General features: G+C 35.8%; 1 protein-coding gene across 5 annotated transcripts in view; it reads right to left on the reverse strand.

Annotated features, from left to right (window-relative positions):
• RYR2 (ryanodine receptor 2) overlaps positions 1–22,576 on the reverse strand; it is a 572,172-nt gene that overhangs the window by 340,146 nt on the left and 209,450 nt on the right. For 4 of the 5 annotated variants that reach the window (XM_033099502.1, XM_033099501.1, XM_033099499.1 and 1 more), the window contains exon 4: positions 2,828–2,848. The exons of the other annotated variant lie outside the window; for it this stretch is intronic. In XM_033099502.1, coding sequence (XP_032955393.1) covers positions 2,828–2,848 — 21 coding nt within the window. The remainder of the gene's footprint in view (positions 1–2,827; positions 2,849–22,576) is intronic. 5 annotated transcript variants of the gene reach the window in all.

The following is a 22,576-nucleotide window of genomic DNA, read 5'->3' on the forward strand; positions in this document are numbered from 1 at the left end:
CGGGTTGCCTCACTGAAAGTATCCACGACTACACTGAACAACAGACATACCGATGGTACCCCGGAGGGCATCTGGGAGGGGTTCTGTTCCAGCCTGTGAAGGAGCTGTTGTATGTGTAGTGACAAAGCCCACGTCACTCACGTCAATGGCCATCCCTGGTATCCAGATCAGTGTGCAAAAGAATTCACTGTATTTGGGGGGCAGGTTGGTGGCAACTGTTGTCTTTTTCAATCTATCAACAACTCTATACAGACAGTGTTAAAATGAACGGTCTCTGCTTTTGAGTGGAATGAATTTGACATAAATCTGTGTATATCATTATCTAGTTCTTTTTTAGAGGGTAAAGGAAAATAAATATTTCTGGTAAGGTACTATAAATCCTCACGCTTCATCTCTATGACACATGTTCATAAGTCACTGAGCTGTGTGAATGCCTAAAATATGAAGTCGGAGAGCAACCTAAGCAGGGCTTTCTTCTTTTGTCTCAAGAGAGCATTTCTATAAATCGGAAACCACAAATGAACGTCTACAGAGGATATATGGATAATAATGACCTGAGCCTGCCCTATACTCAGACTACCACCTACATATTAAAAATTTCTCTATATCAGGATATAAAAGAATATTCTATATATTTTTTCAAACATGAATGAACCTCGATAACATGAAAGCATTTCAAAGACCCTCACACAATAGTAGCTGCATGTGAAAATGCACCATTTTTAAAAACTACTACTGAGTTAGGAATATTTGAAGAGATTTTATATTTTAAAAATGCCACAGGATCAACATAATTTTTTTAAAAGTATATGTAGGAGACATCATTCGGTCAATAGACACGCCCTCATATATGATAATATCACAATCTTTCCCATCCCTTTCTTGTCCCCAACTCCACCCATGATCTGCAATCCTGGCCTCCATGGCATAAATCAGTGCTCCAGGTCAGGGTGCTGGAGGGCTGGGGCTGGGGGACTGGACGAAAATAACAGTTAATCAGTTTTCAATCCAGGACTCACAAATGTTATTCTCTCTTGAAGTATGAAGAGCAGCATTTGATTAGTCTATGGGCTCATTATGAAACACTAACGTTCAAAGATGCTCAAAGAGATGTGGGGTGGGGAAGAAAGGGGGGCAGGAAGAGACAAAGGTTTACTAAGATCGATTGAGTGAATCTTGATGAATTCCAGAATTATGCTATCAGAAAATTTATAAGGAAGCCGTTTTAATTTCCATTATAGTTAAGTTTCCATTATAAGGCTCTTAAAAGTCTTGATCTAGGACTCTTCGATGTATTCTGTAGAGAAGCAAATATAACAGGGTGTTAAAATGGAACACCTGTCTGAGAACCGAGTGATGGTAAATACCACCACATCCCAAACCACCCTGTAACACCACCCAAGCAGGGACACCAAAGGGGGAGCTGCAAATCCACTGCCCCCCCTTTGCTGACCTCAGCTCCTGTGTGTCAGAAGAGGTTGGCAAGCAAGGAGATGGTTGATTAGATAGAGGTGTTGGGGGTCTCAGGGTCCTGCTTCCCTACCCCCAAGTTTCCCCTCATCTCAAGCCTAGCAAGGGTGGCTTTGGGGATACCTGTGTCCCTGAGAGCTGGGACACAACAGACAGTAGAGATGGAGAGGCAAGAGATTGGCTGAAGTGGCCTGTGACAGGAGAGTGCAGGGAATTGGGAAACTGCACTGCCAGCAAGCCAGTAGGGCCACACTAGACAGAGCCAGCCTGGGACTGTCTGCAGTGCTACCAAGAGACCCGGGATGAGGAAGTAATCACCGCTGACCAGCTAGCGGTGACCAGCTAGAGGCTGCAGCAAGACGACTACAGGTCAGAGATTTCTGGTCACATAAATTCCGCCCCCAAAACCTCCCAAGTGTCCATAGAAAAAGTCAGCTTTAAGCACCTGACAAGTCCGGTGAATGACACAATCGTGGAAGAAGCCTGTTTCTGCTCACCTTCCTCTTATCCCAGGTCCCCAGCACCCCCTGAGAGGGGAGGAGCTCCAGGCCACAAGCAGGTGTGAAGGAACCTGACAGGGTGAAGTAAGAGCGGCTCCCTACACTCTATCCCCTGCGGGCTCCTGCCTGGAGAGGCTTGAGCTATCTAGACAAGTTGGATTAACTTCAGATTCTCCTATTATACAGGGTTGAGCATTTTAATTACTAAAATGAGACTTCTGCGACTTGAACCAGCCCCCACAGAGCAGTTGCCCTGCGAGTAACAGTAACAGGTAACAAATTCTACTTGTTACTACCCCCTCTCTCCTTAACTGATGAGGAAACAGGCCATAGTCATAACACAACCTGGCCACAGACCATCCATCACACTGCTGATCCCCAGATGTAGCCTCCAGAATCCTGGTGCTGCGTCTTTCCTCATGCTGTTATCCTCCACCTTCACTTTTTAAAATTGCACAAATATGTGTAACAGGCTTTTTCTATACCACACGGAAAATATGAGAGCTAAGCAGTAGGTTTTAAGATGAAATAGGCAAGACTATTGATAAAAGATAAACAATATTAACAATCAAAGCCTTCTTGTTAATCAGAGCATATCATAATTACAAAGCCAATTATATAGAAACTATGTGGTTCTAGGACGGAGAGTATTTTAACATCCCCCATTTCAGAGGAAGCGAAACAGGAAACGCATAAGGTTCTAATGAGAAACCCGTAAAATATTTGTTCATTACAACATAGCAGCTATTTTGAAAAGTATGAGCCACACTAGGAAGCCAAACAAAAAGATTAGAGGCAAGAGCAAACATGCACTCATTTGCATCGCAATTTCTTTGGAAATACAGGAAAACACATACCCATTTTTCCACATCAACTTGCTGTGGAAAGAAAAAGCCAAAATAAATAACAAGCAAACAAATAAATATCCAGCAATGTTTCAATTACTGTCATTTAAATAAACTGAAATGTGTTCTCTGCACCAAAATCTACTTCCAATTCTTAAGGATAAGAAACAGTATTCAAAATTTTAATTAATAATATTTAATCTCCTCAAAAAAAATCCCAATTAAGTTAGCAATCAAAACTTCAAAAGGCATAAGGCTCATAATGCACCAGGTACATGAAATAACCATAATTCCATATATTCAAAAGCAAATGTGAACATTTGCCTAACTCTCAAACCTAATAGGCCTCCTGATTTAGGAACCAGTATTTTCTTCTAACTATACGTACGAATCTACTTAATGAAAAAAAGTCAATTTAGAAATACAGCATCCAACTATAAATCTCTCATGAAATAAAGGTAAAATTTCTCTTATCCAAATTTTTTTAGCATTATTTCAATTTCACAATATAACAAAAGGCGTACCTTGCCAAATAATTAGGAAATTATATCAGAATCGAATTATTTTAAAATTGTGTTTATTAATGAATGTAGGTTAGCCTCACTCATTATGTGACTTTTAAAAATAAGTGACTATATAAAACTATATTCAAAGTATAAAATAGAACAAATAAAAAAGCCATGTCAACAAAGGTTGTTTTCTACAATGTCCCAGGATTCCTAGCAATTCAATCAGAATAGGAGACTTTTGACACTGACGACATGCTCATCTCAAAGGTAATTTTCCATAGGCTACTCCCCTCCTGCAGCGCATGGTCGGTGTCCTGTCAGAACTGAGGTTCGCTTCAGACTCCTCTTGCATTTAACTTAATTCATAATTTTTGCCTTAAAAAATTCATTGATTAAGTAAAAAGCTAATGTTTCATAGGTAATTTGGGGCCATAGCTAAGCATCTCCACCCCCGAGTAATCAAGCTTCTGGAAGGATATATGCGTAAAATGCAACATACAGAGGGATTATTTATTTAAATGTTATAAAGTAATAGAAAAAGATCAATTTGAAGATGCAGGTGGAATTGTTTTGAAGCCCTGGTGAAATTCCATAGGTTCAATAGGTTACTTATAACAGAGAATTTTGATTTCTTTAGCAATTTATTTAGTCCTCAGAAAAGTCTGTTAAATCTACCCCAATCTTTACATTTTAAAAACACACAATTATTATTTTAAGAAGAACAATTTACTGAATGGAAAGGCCTGGGTTTTGCCATAAATTTTTAAGATGTTTAGCTGTTGTATAAAGTTCAAGTCCTCATTTTAAACGTTAACCTATTAGAGTGATGACTCTATTTCTCTAGATCTTGGCCCAAAGAGAAGCAATTTAGTAGTGTTTAGTGTACTGCACTGATCATTCACTTTTCTACCTCAAAAAGGACACATTCTTACATTTATTCTCTTCAAAAAAAAGTTCTCAAAGAAATGTGAAATAAATTCCTTCTCATATTTATCAGGAAAATAGGATATGCATACTTTCAATGATTCCAATGATTAGCAAAGACATTTTATTATCCCATCATTATTCTCACTTCTAAATGTTAAACATTCACATTCACATACACACACACACACATCAGTTCAAAGATAAAGTGCGGTGGGATTGTTCTAGAAGAAAGAGAACTTGTAATCAAGAGTCATGTTACTGGTATGTACAGTAGTACCTCGGTTCTCGAACGTCTCCGTTGACAAACATTTCGGTTTACGAACGCTGTAAATTTTATGGATCTATGGTATCATTAGATAGAAAAATTTATGTTAAATTGCTGTTTTAGGGGTGGATTTTAAAGGTCTAGAACGGATTAATCCATTTTCCATTACTTTTTATGGGGAAACCGCACCTCGGTTTTCTAATGTTTCAGAACCTGAACGGTCTTTTGGAATGGATTATGCTCAAAAACTGAGGTACCACTGTATTAGTAATACCAGCTCTTTAATGATCTGTATTACAAAAGAGAAACAGTTTCTTAAGTAGCAAGAAAGTAGCAATAACATAACAGACTCAGTATCCAAATGCCTAAGGAAAGGCTTAGCAAATGCATGTCCTAGGGTGAATTCTGAGGTAAACACACAAGACAAGACAAGTGACAAACCATCCACAGAATAAGAAGACTGACTGAAGTGCAATAAACTTGTAACTGTGCATGAGCAATGCAGTGACTTCATGACACATCTCTTATGAATGTTAACAAGAAGGATTTCACCGAATGCCTGCAAACAGTGAAGAGAATGATTTATATGGGGGTAATCCAAAAAGAGAAATAAAACATTCACAAGAATCTTAAACAATTTTAGAGTTTAAACAACTACCAGATCCATAAAGCACAAAAGACAACTGAACATTTATTATCCAAATATGTGGAATTTTCAAAAAGTATATGGATTCTATTAATTCAGAGAAAATAAGTATTTTAACATCTGTAGAAAATTATATTCAAAATTTTATCATATTAAAGACTGGGAAAAGGGCAACTTCATTTTTTCAAATAAAAACAAAATGTCCACTAAAAAAACAAAATAATCATTTAAATGTCAACTTAATTCAGCAGAGAGGACATAAGAATAATACAAAAGTAATTAATTCTAAATTAAATCATCACATGAAAAGTGGGACATTCATATGACATCTCTATTTTTGTATTCATATTTTAATTAATAAATTCAGGGTACATAAAGATGAACTATTCCATAACCTAAAAAAAAAAAGTGCGGTTGCTTCTTCCAAATTGCTTCACTTGTTTTACATTTAAGGTGGAGGATATTATTATTATTAAATCTATAGGTCACAGATTAAGTAGTTGTTCTGTTCTGGGCTTTGAGCTAAATGCTTCACACTGTCTGCATTTATCACTGTCTGCATTATTATCACTGTCTGCATTTTACATATGAGAAAACAAATGACATGTAAAGGCATTACAAATCTTCCACAACAACAAAGGTCACACAACTACTAAAGGATAGAGCTTGACCTTGAAATTGGGTCTCTGACTTCAAAGCCCCATTCTTCTAAACCACCTCCACAAACGTACACCAAATCCAAAATACAGCATCTTTTTCTCTTTTGCTTCAAAACTTTAGTCTGTATTTAATTTGGAATTACTCACCTGCCTATTTTACGGTAAGTACCATCTAATACAATGTGTAAACATCAGGGTAAAACAATTAAGATGCACCTAGAGACTCTTACAACTTCAAAGATGTTAGTTTCATTTGTTCAAACAGCATGTCTAATTTTTGGCAAAGATACATTTCTAGATAATTACATCACAACAATAAAATACCCATCATATTGAGGCATCTGCAAGAAAAGTAATTAAAATATTTAATGCATAATACAATCCATTAGTCCACTATTAATTTTTTTAAATACCGTATTTTGCCATGTATAATGTGCACTATTTTGCCCAAATTTATGAGGGAAAAATAAGGAAGCACATTATACATGGATAGTACTAATTATTTATCTATATAAATGTTTTTAATTATTTTATTTATGCTTATGATTTAGAAGTGTAACTCTAGAACTCAATAACAATATCCATATGCAAAATAATACCCTGGAATACGATAATCGGTTTTGTTGAATTTATGACAAACTTGCAACAACGAAGAATTTTTGGCCTTCTGTGATGCATAAATACCATAAATTTGTTACCAGTACATAACATTTCTTGTACCTTGTATCTGTTCTTGTGTTTTGTAATTCTTGTCACATAAAAATTTTTGTACCATAATATGTCAAAAAATAAATGCTAAAATTCCCTTATAATACAAAAAACAAGTACCTAACATAAACAAATAAAAATTTCAATAAAACAATTAAAATGAAAAAATGTTTTCCCTGAAAGCTTGAGCCAAAAATGTGGGTGCACATTATACACAGCAAAATATGGTAATAAATTAAAGAAAGAAAAAAACTACTCGGCCCTACAAATAATTCTTCACTGTACATGTTTATTATTAAGATTGGGGGCGGGGAGGACTTCAAATTTTCACACTGTGTTCCAGGATTCAAAATATAACAAAGTCATTTAGATTTTTTGGAAGTAAAATTATGATTTTTGAGGGTCCACATTTTTAATGAACATGACAAATTCAGAAAAATATATAAATCATCAGTACATAGCTTGCGAAAATTTTTACTAAGTGAACAAACCCATGTAATCAGCACCCAGATCTAAAAGCTGCCCTCATCCTCTCCCCAACGGGAACCATTATTTCTCACCATTAATTAGTTTGCCTTTTTTGATTTTGGAAATATAGACTATGTTGTCTTTTTACCTATGTTCTTTAGCTGGCATTACATTGGTAAGATGCATCTTCTTGTCACATGTAGTAGTAATTAATTCATTTTTCCTGTTTATTCCATTCCATGAACATATCACAATTCATTTATGCATTCAACAGATGCACAGTTGGGTTGTTTCCTGTTTGGGACTATTACAAATTATTCTGTACATTCTTATACATATCTTTTGGTGCATACATGAATATATTTCTAATGGATATGTATGAGGAGTGGAATTACTTGGCCATGGATTTATAGATACTGAGTTATAGTAGATACTGCTAAAAAGGTTTCCAAGTCGTTCTATGACTATGCTCTCATCAGCAGCGTGTAAGCTTCCAATCTTACCAATACTCAATATTACTAGTCTTTTTAATTTTAGCTCTTGAGGTGAGTGTGTAGTAGTACCTTGTGACAGTTTTGATCTGCAGTTTTCTGATGCCTGCTGAAATAAACACCTTTTCATATGCTTTTGGATATTTGAATATCCACTCTTGTGAAGTATCTTGTTCAAGTTTTTTTTACCCGTTTGTTTTCTCGTAGGTGTTCTATCTTTTTCTTACTGATTTGTCAGAATTGGTCATACTAGCTTAATCATTGTAACATCAAAATAAGTTTTGATATCTGGTAGCCAAAGGCCCAAACTTTGTTCTTTTCTTAAATATTGTATTTGCTAATATTGATCCTCTTAATTTCCTATAATGTTTAGAATCAATTTATAAATTTTCATGCACACAAGAAGAAACCCTGCCGAGATTTTGATTGAGTTTGCATTGATCTACAGATTCACGTGGAAAGAACTGCCATCTTTATAATATTCTGTCTTCCAATATGGGAACTTTGTATATTTCTCCTGTTTCTTTTTCAGTCATCTTTAATTTTATTATACTAATGTACTATTATACTAATACAAGTACACTCATTTAGAAATGTCTATTTTGTAACTGCTTTTTACTAATATATAAAAATGTAACTAATTTATATTGAGCAGTGACTTTGCCAAATTCATTTTTTAACTCTAGTAATGCCCACTTTCACCTTTATTGAATACTGCGCTGAAATAATTCAAGACATCATTGATTTTCTATTTTGTAGGTAGTTTTTGCCAGATTAAAGAAGTTTCCTTGTATTACAAATTTATTAGTTTTGTTTTATTTTTTAAATGTTTTACAGTATCTATTAAAATATTTCATTTTTTCTTCTTTTGCTCTTAATATGGTGAAAGACATTAATTGGTGTTGTGAATGCATTAACAGGGTTTGAATTCACTTGGTTGTAATGTGCTATTGATTTTATATGTCCATGGATTGGATTTGCTATAATTTGCAGAGGATGTCTGCATCTATGTGCTTGATGGATGTTAGTGTTAGTCTATGACATTTTTTTCTTGCAAGGTCTTTGTCAAGGTTTAGGATCAGAGTTTTATGTTGGCCTCATAAAATTAGTTGAAAAGTGTTCTGAAAGATTGGTATTATTTCTTCCTTAAATGTTTGGTAAAATTGATCAGTGAAGCAATCTGCGCCTGAACTTTTTTGTGATAATACTTTTACTCATTAATTCAATGTCTTTAATGGAAAAAGGACAGTTCACATTTCCCAATTATTGTATGAGGGTTGATAAATTATAGTTTCCTAAAACTGTATGTTTCTAGGAAATTTTAAATTCATTGGAATAAAGTTATTCAATATAGTCTGTATTTTCCAATTGGAGGTTCTACGATTTCCTCTTTTTCATTTCTAATACTGTAAATTTTATATTCTTTCTTTTTTGTCTTGTTCAGTTAAGGGTTTGCCAATTTTATGAGTCTTTTCAAAGAACCAACAATTGGTGCCTAGTTATTTGTTGAATAGATAGCCGAACTGCCATTTAACAAGGAATTAAAAGAAATCCACATTATACACTTTTATTAAAACACTGGCATTTAGATGGGTCCATTACATTTTAACAAGCTATGTATGAGTTTATCCCTTCTCAGTGGAAGGGGAAAGAAGGTATGTATTGAGAATCTGCCATCATAGGCATTGTGCTACATATTTTATACTTGCTTTCTCTCCTATAACTCAGTCTCATTAGTTAACAAGGATTTCTTTTTCTTTTTCTTTTTTTTTTTCCCCTTCATTTTAGGTGTACTTACAATAACAGAATTAAGGATTGACGGGACCTCAGACTGGAGTATCTACCCAAATACTCCCAGGAGGAAGCCAAATAAATTTAAAATGGAAAATACAAAGTATTGAATTAAGACAAATAGGGTATTAATGTTGGGGAAATAAGTAAGAAAAAATGCACCTCTCCAATCTGCAGTAGGGAATGTGATTTCTATTTTAAACTACATGAGACCATAAAGTTCTTTCTGTCATCAGTTTGAGGGGAAAAAAAAACTTATCATAAATTTAATTAAGCAAATGAGGTCACAAAAGTAAGTCCAGTAATTCATTGAATTATACTTTGGCAATCTCACGCACTAACACATTTGACTTAATTCAAGGAAAAGGTTTAGAATTTTCATTCAGAAGTTTAGGGTTTTTTTTTTAATTTAAAATACATGATAGAAGAGTAAGATCTGCTATTTCCAAAATTATTCTTATTTTAAAATAAGAACAGTTTCTATAATATAAATTGATTTCTGAATTTGTCCAAATCCTCAGGAACATAAATATACTTTCTAACTCAAAATTACCACTACCTCCTTTCTTTAAGCACAGAATACGTTAAATGGCTCTTACATAAACCTTAATGTTAACACAGTGAAATGAATGAGTACTTAACAAATAATATGGTCACTTTCTTTCATGTAGGTTCTCATCAGAATTACTAAGTTTGATAAAATACCACAGGTAAATTCATTTGGGGAAACAGTCAAAAAAAGAATGAACAATTTGTGAGGGACAAAAAAGCTATGAGATGAAACTAGCTCTATTAAATATTAAAACATTTCTAAAATACAGTGAATCAGTGCTATTTGGTAGAAAAACAGACAAGTGTGTGTAACTGAATATTTAATTTAAAGTAGCTGAATATTTACTTTAAAGTAACTGAATATTTAGCTTAAATTTAGTGTCATGAATAACAATGGGCCTATTGCTTAGCTAGTGGGGGAAAATCAACTCAAATAATAACCTTGAACTCTAGATGGATCTACTAGGAATAGTAATAAACTCCATATAATAATAAAGTCAAATAAATTCCAGACCTATTTCCTATATAAAAAGTGTTTGGTGAAAAGAGGATGATAAAGATTTTAACAAAACGATACAATGCAATCCCAATCAAAATCCCAGCAAGTTATCGTGTGGACATTCACAAACCAATTCTAAATTTATACAGATAGGCAAAAGACCTAGAATAGCCAACAGAACATGGAAAGAGAGGAATAAAGTAGGAGAACGGACTTTACCCAACATCAAGACTATCTATAAAGCTATAGTAACCAAGACAGTGTGGTATTGGTGAAAAACAGACAAACAGATCAATGGAACAGATTAGAGCCCAGAAATAGATCCACACAAATACAGTCAATTGATCTTTGACAAAGGAGCAAAAGTAATTCAATGGAGGGGAAAAAAAGATAGTTTTTTTTTCACCAAATGGTGCTGGAATTGAATATCCACATGCAAAAATAGGAATCTAGACACAGACCTTAAACCCTTTGTAAAAATTACTTCAAAATAAGTCACAGACTTGAATGGAACACACAAAACTATAAAACTCCTAGAAGATAACTCAGGAGAAAATCTAGATGGCCTTGAATTAGTGATGACTTTCAGATCCAACACCAAAAGCATGATCCATGAAAGAGAAATGAATAAGTTAGGATTCATTAAAATTAAATCTCTGCTGTGTGAAAACACCGTTAGCCAAATGAAAAGACAAGTCACAACTGGATGAAAATCTTTACAAAACATATGTATGATAAAGGACTGGTATACAGAATATACAAAGAATGTTTAAAACTCAACAATGAGCAGGGAAACACAAAATGTCACTAAGATACCACCACACACATAGAATAACTCAAGTCCAAAAAGTAACACCAAATGCTGACAAGGAGGTAGAGCAACAGGAACGCTCACTCATTGTCAGTTGGAATGCAACGTGGTACAGCCACTTCGGAAGATAGTTTGCTGGTCTCTTACAAAAGTAAACATATTCTTACTATATGATCCAGCAGTCACACTCCTTGGTATATACCCAAAGGTATATGCTTAGGTATATACTTAGGCTGAAAACTTAGGTCTACATGAAAACCTGCACACAAGTGTATAGCAGTTTTATCCATAATTGCCAAAAATTGGAAGTAACCAAGATGTCCTTCACTAGATAAACGCCGAAACAAAAAGCTGTACAGACAATGGAATATTAACACTAAAAAGAAATGAGCTACCAAGCTAAGAAAAGACATGTAGAAACCTTCAATGAATATTACTGTAAAACTCCTAGACGATAACACAGGAGAAAATCTAGATGGCCTTGAGTTTAGTGATGACTTTCAGATCCAACATCAAAAGCACGAGCCATGAAAGAAAAGAAGCCAGTACGAAAAGGTTACATATGGTATGATTCCAACCATATGACACTCTGGAAAAGGAAAAACTATGGAGACAGTAAAATGGTCAGTGGTTACTAGTGGTTGCCTGGTTGGGAAGCATGAATAGGTGAAGCATGCGGACTTGTAAGGCAGTGAAACTACCCTGTGTGACACCATAACGGTGGATACATGACACTACACATTTGTCAAAACTTACAGAGCATACAATACAAAGAGCAAACCCTAATGGAAACTCAGGCCTTTGAGTGATAATGTATCAACACTGGCTGATCAATAATAACAAACGTAACACTCTAATGCCAGGTGTTCGTAACAGGTGTGCGGGAACTTCTCAAACTACTCTAAAACGTGAGCTGAACAAAAACATTTTTAGACATTAAAAAAAAAAAACATATTCTAATGTAAAGAAATAGTTCATAACAAATACCAAATAATTACTGCATAATAAAAAATGAGAGAAATGTAGGAAAATTTAAAACAACTGATGTTATGGGACTCCATGAGTAGAAACGTTACTTCTGCTTGGAGGATTATGGAAGATTTCAAGGAAGACACATCCTTGGACATGTACATAGAAGGATGGGATGGACTTTTAAAAGGCCCAGAATTCTAAGTGGAAGAATTCGTGTGACGAAAATGTGAGAATATATCATTTGGGGAAGAGAGAGTACACTCAGAGGGAGTGAGTCCAGTTTAGACAGAGAATGTACAACATGAAGAACTAATGAAAGCCAGACATGAAGAAAAACTAAACCTTAAATTCCTTCATAAAAACTGAGGTCGGGCAACAATTAAATTAGAAACAGTCTGCTCAGGGAAGGGTTCTGCATCAGTTACAGGCAAGTGAAAGGCCTAGAAGGAAGCATCCACCATAAGAGTGATCTGATTAGTGGCTGAATCCACCCAGTTGCACAGATTTCCTCCTCAGCAACGCTGGAAGAGTTTTCAGGGGAACCAAAGACCCCTGATGAGGAAACTACATACAAGTCTACTCAGTTTTTATCTTTGACCCTGGAATCCTATTTTTATTTGAATATCTATGCAGCATCTACGTCAAATCCATTCTGGAAGTATAGAGACTCTATCTCATGAATAAATAAATGATATAATTCATTTCCCTACTCATACTACTATTGTTATACCACTAATACTTCTATTCTGTAAGTCATTAGCAACAAAGCAAAACAAAATCTGCAGGCCACAGGTGTATAAAGACAGTATCAGTTTTTATCTGTGACCCTGGAATCCTGTTTTCATTCCTTCAAAAAAAAAAGCATATATTGTTTATATTTACACTGCATACATTCCACTATATTCTGTCCTGCTAGAAACATCCCTCACTCCTCAGGCTCTGTCTCCATTATCTCTCCACAGAGTTTTACACATTTACTTAGAGCCCAGTTACTCATGATATATCTGTAGAGTGAACAAATGCAACTAACTCCAGCTCATGAAGTGTTAAATATTCCTGGTTTATTGTTGTCTCTGCTGTTACTTACCTGTCCTTTCTCTCTCTCTCTCTCTCTCTCTCTCTCTCTCTCTCTCTCTCCCTCTACTGTCTAATCTCATTGGGACACTCTTCTGTCATATCAAATAATGTAATGCTTTCAATATGTCTTCTCGTCTCACACCAGGCTCACTCTCTCCAGAACGGTGAAAATCGGTGCACTGCAACATGAAGCCCACCCTGTGTGGCCAGGGGGTGCCTTCTCTGCACTCGGCCGATGGTTTAAGGACAGTTTAAGGTTTCCTATCTCAATAAAGAACTTAGCTCCATGTGGTCTTAGAACTAATGGCCGCCCCATTATCTCAGAAGCTACATGAACATTTCTGGTTGTCCCGCCAGTGCTAGCCTCAGGCTCACCGTCGAAACTTTCCATGTGGTCTCTCAAATCCCCAGGTTACCCACTAGCTTTTGATTTTTCCACAGCTCTAAGATTAATTGCAAAAAGCATAGCTTCTGAGAGCGTGTGGCTGCAGTCAATGGAGTTGCTTGCACTACTTTTAAATGTTCAGAGGTGCAACTCTATGAAGATTTCATATGTGTGCATATTATCTATATTTTTCTGGGGAAATGTTCGATAACTTTTATCTGATTCACAAAGGTCCGTGACTGGAGATGGCCATATACTTTCTCATCCAGAATGGGACACTGGGCAGTGAAACAGGGAACTAACAGGAGTTAAGCTGAGACTTAGGTGTTAATCTGGACTGTGCCAGGCAAACTCCAAAAGGTACGTTCTCGTTTTCCCTTTTGAAAATATTCTTTTCTCCCATATTTGGGAGGCAAGGTGAAAAACAGCTGCACTTACAAGGCAAAAGTCTTACCTTATGTTCAAAATTACGACTATAGTAGCAGAAACAGAATTTTTAGAACTTTTCAGACTCTTAATTTTTGGTTTATAAATTCTACTTTGTAATCCCTCAAATCTGCAAATATTTCCTGAGTGTCTGCTTCATGAGATGCATTGTCCTAGGTGTTGGTGGTATAGCCAGTGGACACACAGGCTCAAAGCCCTGCCTTCATGGGGTCTACACTCTAATGAGGACATGTAGTCTATTAAAAACACAAAAATAAAAAGAGAAACACACAGTATGTCCGAAGGTAACAAGTGTTTTGGAGAAAACTCAAGCAAGGTAGGAGAGAAGGCTAGTTAGGGGGTACAGGGAGTAAGGGTAGTGCCATCTAATGAAGATTTGTGAAAGAAGGAAGAAGTCTACCATATTGGACTAAAAGGTCTTAAGAAAATGAAGTTAGAACTTTAAGAGAATAAAAATTAGAGGATGGTTGTCTCAATAGGTTGTGAATATCTTTAAATCACTGGTGCATTCTGGAATAGTTTATCACAAACATTTACTATCTGATTCATTTCCTGCCAAATATTTACACTTCAAAATATATATTTTTTTAATTTTAAGCATGCAAAAAAAATCAGAGGAAGATGTCCAAATTGGATGATGCTAATCAAATAAAATAGTGTATATATTCAAGAGTCATAATCTAAAACAGACGTAACTGCACCACGGGAATCGAATTACTGTTGATTAACTTGGCCTCCTTATTGAGTTTGGTGCTGGATTCTCTGGGAAACATAGATACAATGTTGTATCCTCAGCTTCAGAGTGGAAAGTAGCCTTTCTAGAGACAGAAAGACAGTGAAATAGAAGATGCATATTCCAGCACAGACGAATGTCCACATTCACGTAAGTGGGAGATAAACAGAGCTGCTCAGCGACTGTTTCTAGCCATCAGCACTTTAGAAGATATAAGTTACTGCACCTGTTTCGTCGATGAAGGACAGGTGCACGGCGATGTCCAGAGGCTTTGGCCAGATGCTGACTAACGGCCATGTCAAGTTATTAAATGTCTTAATGTCTTAGCATTATAGCTCCATTTCCAAAGCAGTGCTCATGCTTTCCCAGAGATGTCCCTAAACAGAACCCAGCTTCCTAACATAAAATGTTAAGTTATAGTAGACATTTGAGAATTGCAGTTTCAACATAAACAGCTAGTGACATCATACTGTCCACAATATAAACAGACTAATCCATGAAGCTTTTCACAGTTTTTACCTGTTGAGGACATCAGCCATTTATGATGGATGTAGGCCTTTGTGCAGAGAGAGTCGGTAATGAGGAACTGGATGAGTAGTTAGAGCTCCATCCTCTGTACTCTCACTGAACCAGTGACTATCAAAGCATGTTTCAGCCATATTACAATTATTTACCTTTTCTGTTCATTATTAAGTTGTTAAGTTCCTCTAAAGCAAGGATGCACTCTTATTTATCTCTCTCGGCAGCCCAGAAATCACAATAGCAACTCAATACACTTTTATGGAATGAATGCTGGATGGGTCAGTTGGGTAGAGAAGAGACGTGGGTTTTCCATTTCCCAGCTATGGAGACAACTGAGCATAGACTTTGATGGCTTGTCCTATATAAGGATTTAACTTGCCAGACCTAGTTTGGCTCAAGAACCGGGGGTCGGCCCAGTGGGTCAGGCGGTTGGAGCTCCATGCTCCTAACGCTGAAGGCTGCCAGTTCGATTCCCACATGGGCCAGTGGGCTCTCAACCACAAGGTTGCCAGTTCGACTCCTCAACTCCTGCGAGGGATGGTGGGCAGCACCCCCTGCAACTAAGACTGAATATGGCACCTTGAGCTGAGCTGCCGCAGAGCTCCTGGATGGCTCAGTTGGTTGGAACGCAGACTCTCAACCACAAAGTTGCCAGTTTGATTCCTCAACTCCCTCAAGGGATGGTGGGCTGTACCTCCTGCAACTAAAAACGGCAGCTGAACTGAGCTGTGTCCTCCACAACAAAGATTGAAAGGACGAACAACTTGAAGCTGAACAGCACCCTCCACAACTAAGATTAAAAGGACAACAACTTGACTTGGAAAAAAGTCCTGGAAGTACACACTGTTCCCCAATAAAGTCCTGTTCTCCTTCTCCAATTAAAAAAAAAAATCAGGAGAGTGTACAATTGTCACCCCAATAAACTTAAAAAAAAAAAAAAAAGAACCTGGAGGATTCCAAATTTGAAGAAATATTTCCATTACGGCCTAAGGATTCTAACTCCATGTCTGCTATGTATTGCAGCAAACAACGTTACAAATTATCCAGCATTCATTTACACATATAACTATCTTCCTTCCTCCAAAAAGAGAACCTGATTTTGTAGAGGTGCCCTTGCCTCATCCTCCCTGAGCGCTGGTAGTGCCCCATTTTCCCTTGCCAGTAATAATTTAGGCGTGAATATGTGCCACTGGGAGTGAGGGGAAGGCTACCAGGGCAATTCTGGGGAAACCCCCTCACTCCCAAAAAGATAAATAAAGAAAGCCATCTCCTTTTGGTGCCTATGGATAATTTTGATGTTGGATATTACCCCTAAAATTGCAGTAGCCATTTGTAATTAAGAGGGAAACAAGACTAATAATGAAACCAGCAGTGAGGAGAACAAAGTAGACAGAACTCAAGACGGTCTGAGCCAGAGCCTGATCAATTACACCTGGATTCTCTTCCTTTGGACTTTCTTTGTCCTTATTTGTTTAAAACCACATATGATTAAGTTGCGAAGGATGACACAACCGTCTATAATATGATGCTGTTTGTGTAAAAATAGTTTTATGTATGATGCTCTAGATGGATATCAACCAATCTTTAAGCTGTGGCTATCATCAGGGGACAGGAGGATGACGAAAAGGTATTTTCATTTTATACTCTTCTATATCATTGTTATGAGAACAAATGATTGAAATGGTTCTGGAATTTATACTGAAATTTAAATATATCTTTATATTGCATGCATGGCAGGGATTAATTACTCTTAAAGCTATAAATCAAACAATAAACAAATGAATATATATTCATATTATATATATATATGTATGTATGTGTATATATTTATGTATAAATACATATGTGTGTGTATATATACGCCATACCATATTCTAGGCAGGCATCTTGCTGAAGCACAAGTAAAAATCATGAGGGTTACTTTTCTTTATTAAACAGTAGCCCTTTCACCGTTTGGCTCTGATCTCTTCGGAGGGAGATATCTACTATCCTGACAGTATTTAAAAGTGCAATTACAGTTTTACATCCCAGTTGTTTAATTCTGTATTTTAATGGAGACTTAGGATATGCAGAGCAGTAACTTATTTGAAAATGGATGACATCAAGTGTTTAAGTAAATTTCACTTTCTTCCATGAGTCATTAACCCACTCACCTGAGAATCTTACTTTTAATAATGTACAGAACACAGTCTATTTATATGAACCACAAGCAAGGTTCGTCAAGCTTCCTTTTTCTTCTACATGACACCAATTCCCTTTCATGAAGAGGAAGCAAATAGAAAAAAATCAATATAAACTCGACCAGGTGGACACTTTGACTACTCTTTTAATTTTGGATCCTGGGCCATGTCTGCCCAAAGAGCTTGAACAAATCAGTCTTTCAGATGTAGTGCCAGTGAGCATACACCAAAATACCAGAGGACTAAGGAAATAATGGAAATATTAAGATCTACTTTTGGTACTACCATAAATACTGAACACTCAGAAAACTCTTCAGGAAATAAAGTCAAATGTAAAATGTGTGTGAATCTATGAATGGGAACGTACTATAAGTTAGACAGAAACTACTATTGATTGGTTTGCAGGAAAACCAGGCTCCTGTCAAAACAAACTACACTTTTCAGTCCTTACTCAACTACGTGTCTCAGATTTTCATTTGATCTCGTCCATAACATGTAGTGAAACTCTGTACTTCCAAGATGTAATGGGCCAGTTAGTGACACCCCAAAGATGTCACCGTCCTAACCCCCAGAATCTGTGGATATGTTTGTTACATGATACTATATTGCTGGCTTTCAAGATGGAGGATGGGTCCCAAGCCAAGAATGTAAAGTAGAAAAGGCCAGGAAGCCACGTCTTCCACAGGCAGCCCATAAGGAGCACCACCCTGCCCACACCTTGATTCTAGCCCATGGAGACATTAGCCTTCTTACTTCAAGAGCAATGAGATAATAAATTCATGATGTTTTAAGCCTCCACGCTTGTAGGAACTTGGTACAGACGCCACAGAATTACACATGCGGCACCTTGGACTGTTCTCTCCTGGTTCTCCTCTTATTTCTCAGATTACCTTCTGTGGGACCTTCCGCCGCTCCTCCCACTGCTGATGGTGACACCCCTCCGGCTTTTCCACGGCTCTTCTCTTATGACACGAACACGGATGATAAAGAGCCTAAAAGCATAGACTTTAGAGGCCAATGGACACAATTCATATCCAGTTCTTTTCAGGTCTAGAGATTCTATGTTGTTTCTTTGAATACATTTTCTACGTTGAGTATTTGAATCTTCTTGTTCACTATAAGCATACTTTCCTTTATTTCACTGAAAACAGTTATAGCTGCTTTAAGCCCCTGTCTGGTAGAACCATTTCGGGCTTGTTCCTGGTTGTCTTTTCTCTTGAAATTAGGTCACATTTGCATGTTTTCTTCATATGTCAAGCAATCTTGGATTGCATCCTGTCCAGTTGCACTGTCAGATTCTGGAGTCTCCTGCATTACTACAACTAATGTTGACGTATTTGCTTTAACAGAGCACTTAACTTGGTGGGATGAAAACTGCACACTGCTAGGTGGCAGTGCAAACCTCGGTTCAGTGTTGCCCTTAGCAACTGGGATGAAATGACACATGTCCCACCCCTACACGCACGCAGGCGCACCCATGTGTTTAAGCATCAGCCAGAGACTCGGGCAGGGTTTAGGCATGGAAACTGGGTTTCCCCTCTCTGGATTTCTCATTTCCAGGATTACTCCTTACTTTCCAAAGGCCCTGAATTCTATCTTCAGACATGCTGTATGTTCTGTTGGAGTTTTAGTTACCACCTAGCACTGACTTCAGTCCACCTTTAAGCTGAAACCCTTAAAAGGGGCCAACTCACCAATCCCGTTTGCCAAGCCTGACTCTTCTCCAGAATCTGCCTGGTTTGATTCAACTCTCTAAAGCCTTCAGTTAATTGGGGTTTCAGTGTTGCTTGTTTCTTTTGTTTGTAATTTAATTTTGGCCCAAAGTTTATAGCCGTTTTTTTCTCCAGAAAGGGTAGGCCCGATAGGAGTTGTTCAGGTAAACCCACAGCAAAAACCATAATAATAATGAAAATAGCACAGCTTTAGGGCCTCCTGTGTGCCAGGATTGCCCCTCGCACTTTATATTAACTTATTAAATTCTCACATGAGGAAGAAACTATTACCTCCTCCACATTATAAATGAAAAAATGGAGGCAGAGAAAGGTTAAGGCGTTTGCCTAAAAATTACCAGGAACTGAGTTTGCTTAAGGCGTTTGCTTTAGAATCTGTGTGCTTAACCACGATGAAATACCACACAGATCATCTGGAACTTCATCTTCTGCTCCTGCATTTATATCAAATTATCTTCCACGCAATTACATGCTTGAAATTGGTGCTTCAATGTTTGATAAATGTATTCTTAAAAACTCATTAATGGTGCTTCAACGCTTAAAAAATGTATTTTTAAAAAACTCATTTACCAGTAAATGTAGCTAGTTGCTTCTTATGCATTTCTGAGTACCCTCAGAGCACAGAGGTTTTATGAGAAGAATGCTGCAACTGTATTAATACTACTCCATATTCTACAACTTTATTTTTCATAAAAAAACTGGGACATGTCTGTGTGTGATGTGCATCTCTAATAATTCACTGTGGTATTTTGTAACTTTAATTACAAGACATAATATAATTTAGAAATATGAAATATTCTCAGATATTCCACATAAAATAATAAGCCATTTTAGTAACTTGCAGCATAAAACTCATATCAGGAATATCTCTGGACACTTTATGCATTGTTTCCTGACAAGTGTCGGTTTCCTATTAGAATTCTAAAAATAGCCTCATGAGGTCAAATTGTGCCTTGGAGAAAAAGTTTTATGATTTTTATATTAATAGTGAAAAACCAATTCTACTTCTCTGAGAAATTATTGTTGCAAATCCAAAAAAAAATCAGAGGAATAACAGTTCCACATACCCAATTCCTTCCTCATGCTCATACTATAATTATACACATGTTCTGTGACAACACACATAAATTATAGTATAATTTTTTTCTTTATCTGCATTAGACTGTGAACTCACTGATCACAAAGTCACTCATATTCATTTTCTATACACAGATTCTCGTAAAAGCATGTCTGATAAATGCTCAAAAAGTTTGCGTTAAATAAATGAATGATTATGACTAAATAGTTTTATTTCATAAGCAAACATTACATTACAGTGTTACATTCTGAATTTTATAGATTTTTAAACTATCATTCATAATTTAAATATAGTAAACTACCAATTACCTCTAAAAAGGAAATATACGACATAAATTGAATGATGATACCAATCACCTAATTATAAATTTCAACCTACTTCCTTACCAAAAAGCAGGATATAGGGGCAAATATTGGTTTTAGTTTTTCTGTTGTTGTTGTTTTTTTTTCTTGGTTCATGCCATAATACTCTAATACGGGACCTGTAGTCAAGTGGCAACAAGCCAATGTCAAAAAGGACAGGATCCTAAAATTCTCTCAGAAGGAAATAAACAAAAGACAAAAAGGATAGTCAATGCTATAATTTTAAAATATACTCTCCTAATAGAATATACAAGTAAGCACTCAATATACTCATGGCATTAACAATAGCAATATCTTTTCAACAAATAACACCTATAAATATTATCTGAGTTCGGTCAAGATGGCAGTGAAAAGAAAGTCAGAATTTTCAATAATTACACGGACCCCAAATGAAAGCTCCTTTCCACTATGCTATGTCTCCTCTCACTTCATATCTATGTATGCTCCTATGAAATGGAATCCTAAATTTAAACTGGATATTAAAAAGTAAAATTGTATGGAGAAAGTGCCCAACAAAAATGTTTATGAATTAAATAAGGTATAATAATATAATAGCCAGAGTATAAAATCACCTAAATTATTAACTTTATTAACTAGAACTAATATAAGTTGGTATCTACAAAGATAAGTGAAAGACAATACACACTTTCCTAGATGTTCATACAAAGAAAATGATTTTTATTTGTGAACATAAATTTGAATTTTAAAACTGATATGTGTCAGTGATGTTTAAAAATCTGGAGGTGTTATTCCAGGTGGAAATAAAACTGGTTGAATTGAGAATCTTTGCTCTAATTTAAGCCTACTCAAAGCTTTTCATTAAAGAACAGAATTTTTTAAAAGCTTTATATAGGTCAATACAATAATTTCAAACTTCATTGTAATGAACAAATGAACTCGGAAAATTAAAATATGCATAATCACGGGTCTTTTGTAAAATAAGCTTTCAGTCTAATATTAAATAAAATCATTGCAGTTTCTCTTCCATATTTGGTAGTACACTATTAAAATTTAAAATTAATTTAGAATTAATGCACAAACCTATGAAAGTCCTAAGCTGTGCTACACTAAAATTTAAAAAACTACAAGGCTAATGAAAATATATCACATCATAATTGATCACCCATTTTCTGTTGAATAGTGTATTATCATTTTTTTTAATCTTGTCACTTATCCAGACCCAAACAATGGTTAACAACAACAGCAGCAACACACAGACCAATAATGGCAAAAAAGTTTTCAGTTTCTTTCCTGGAAATAGTATATTTATTAAACCATTTACTGTAGTAATTATGGCAGGAAGAAGAAGAAAGAAAGAAAGAAAGAAGAGAAAGAAAGAAAGAAAGAAAGAAAGAAAGAAAGAAAGAAAGAAAGAAAGAAAGAAAGAAAAAGTTAACCATTCATCCTCCTGTTAATTCTAAACTTAAAAATTGGCTAGAATGGGTAGTAACCCAGAAATCAATCATAGCAAGCCATAGTATAGAAAATAATTTACATTACAAAATAGCTTTCAAAGAACAATGTCTGCATTAGGAAATAAAATAATTTCAATTCTCAGAAGAAAATCATTAGCTGTTTGCAATATTGCAATCAACTAAAGCTGTATCTCCATAATTTCATTACTTAAAATATCAGTGCCATGAAATTTTATTTGCCACAAAAAAGCATAGAACATAGTCAGATGGTTAGAGGCTTTTGAAATGAAATAAAGATTAATGACAAATAGAGATGTAAAAAACAATTAATTAAAATAGTAACAGTAACAGCTCTGAAGATGTAAGAAAACACACAAATGCTCAAAGAAAGATAGTGTTTTAAATCAAAGACAGAAGCATGAGGTTTAATGACAACAGACCCCTTGAGGTTGGCTTTATTTTTTTTACGTTTCTAAGACATCACAGGTCTGCTGGATAAAGCAAAAAGTCACACTTAAGGAAATCACAAGTAAA

This window comes from Rhinolophus ferrumequinum, chromosome 27, assembly GCF_004115265.2.
Source record: "Rhinolophus ferrumequinum isolate MPI-CBG mRhiFer1 chromosome 27, mRhiFer1_v1.p, whole genome shotgun sequence".
Taxonomy (NCBI): Eukaryota; Metazoa; Chordata; class Mammalia; order Chiroptera; family Rhinolophidae; genus Rhinolophus; species Rhinolophus ferrumequinum.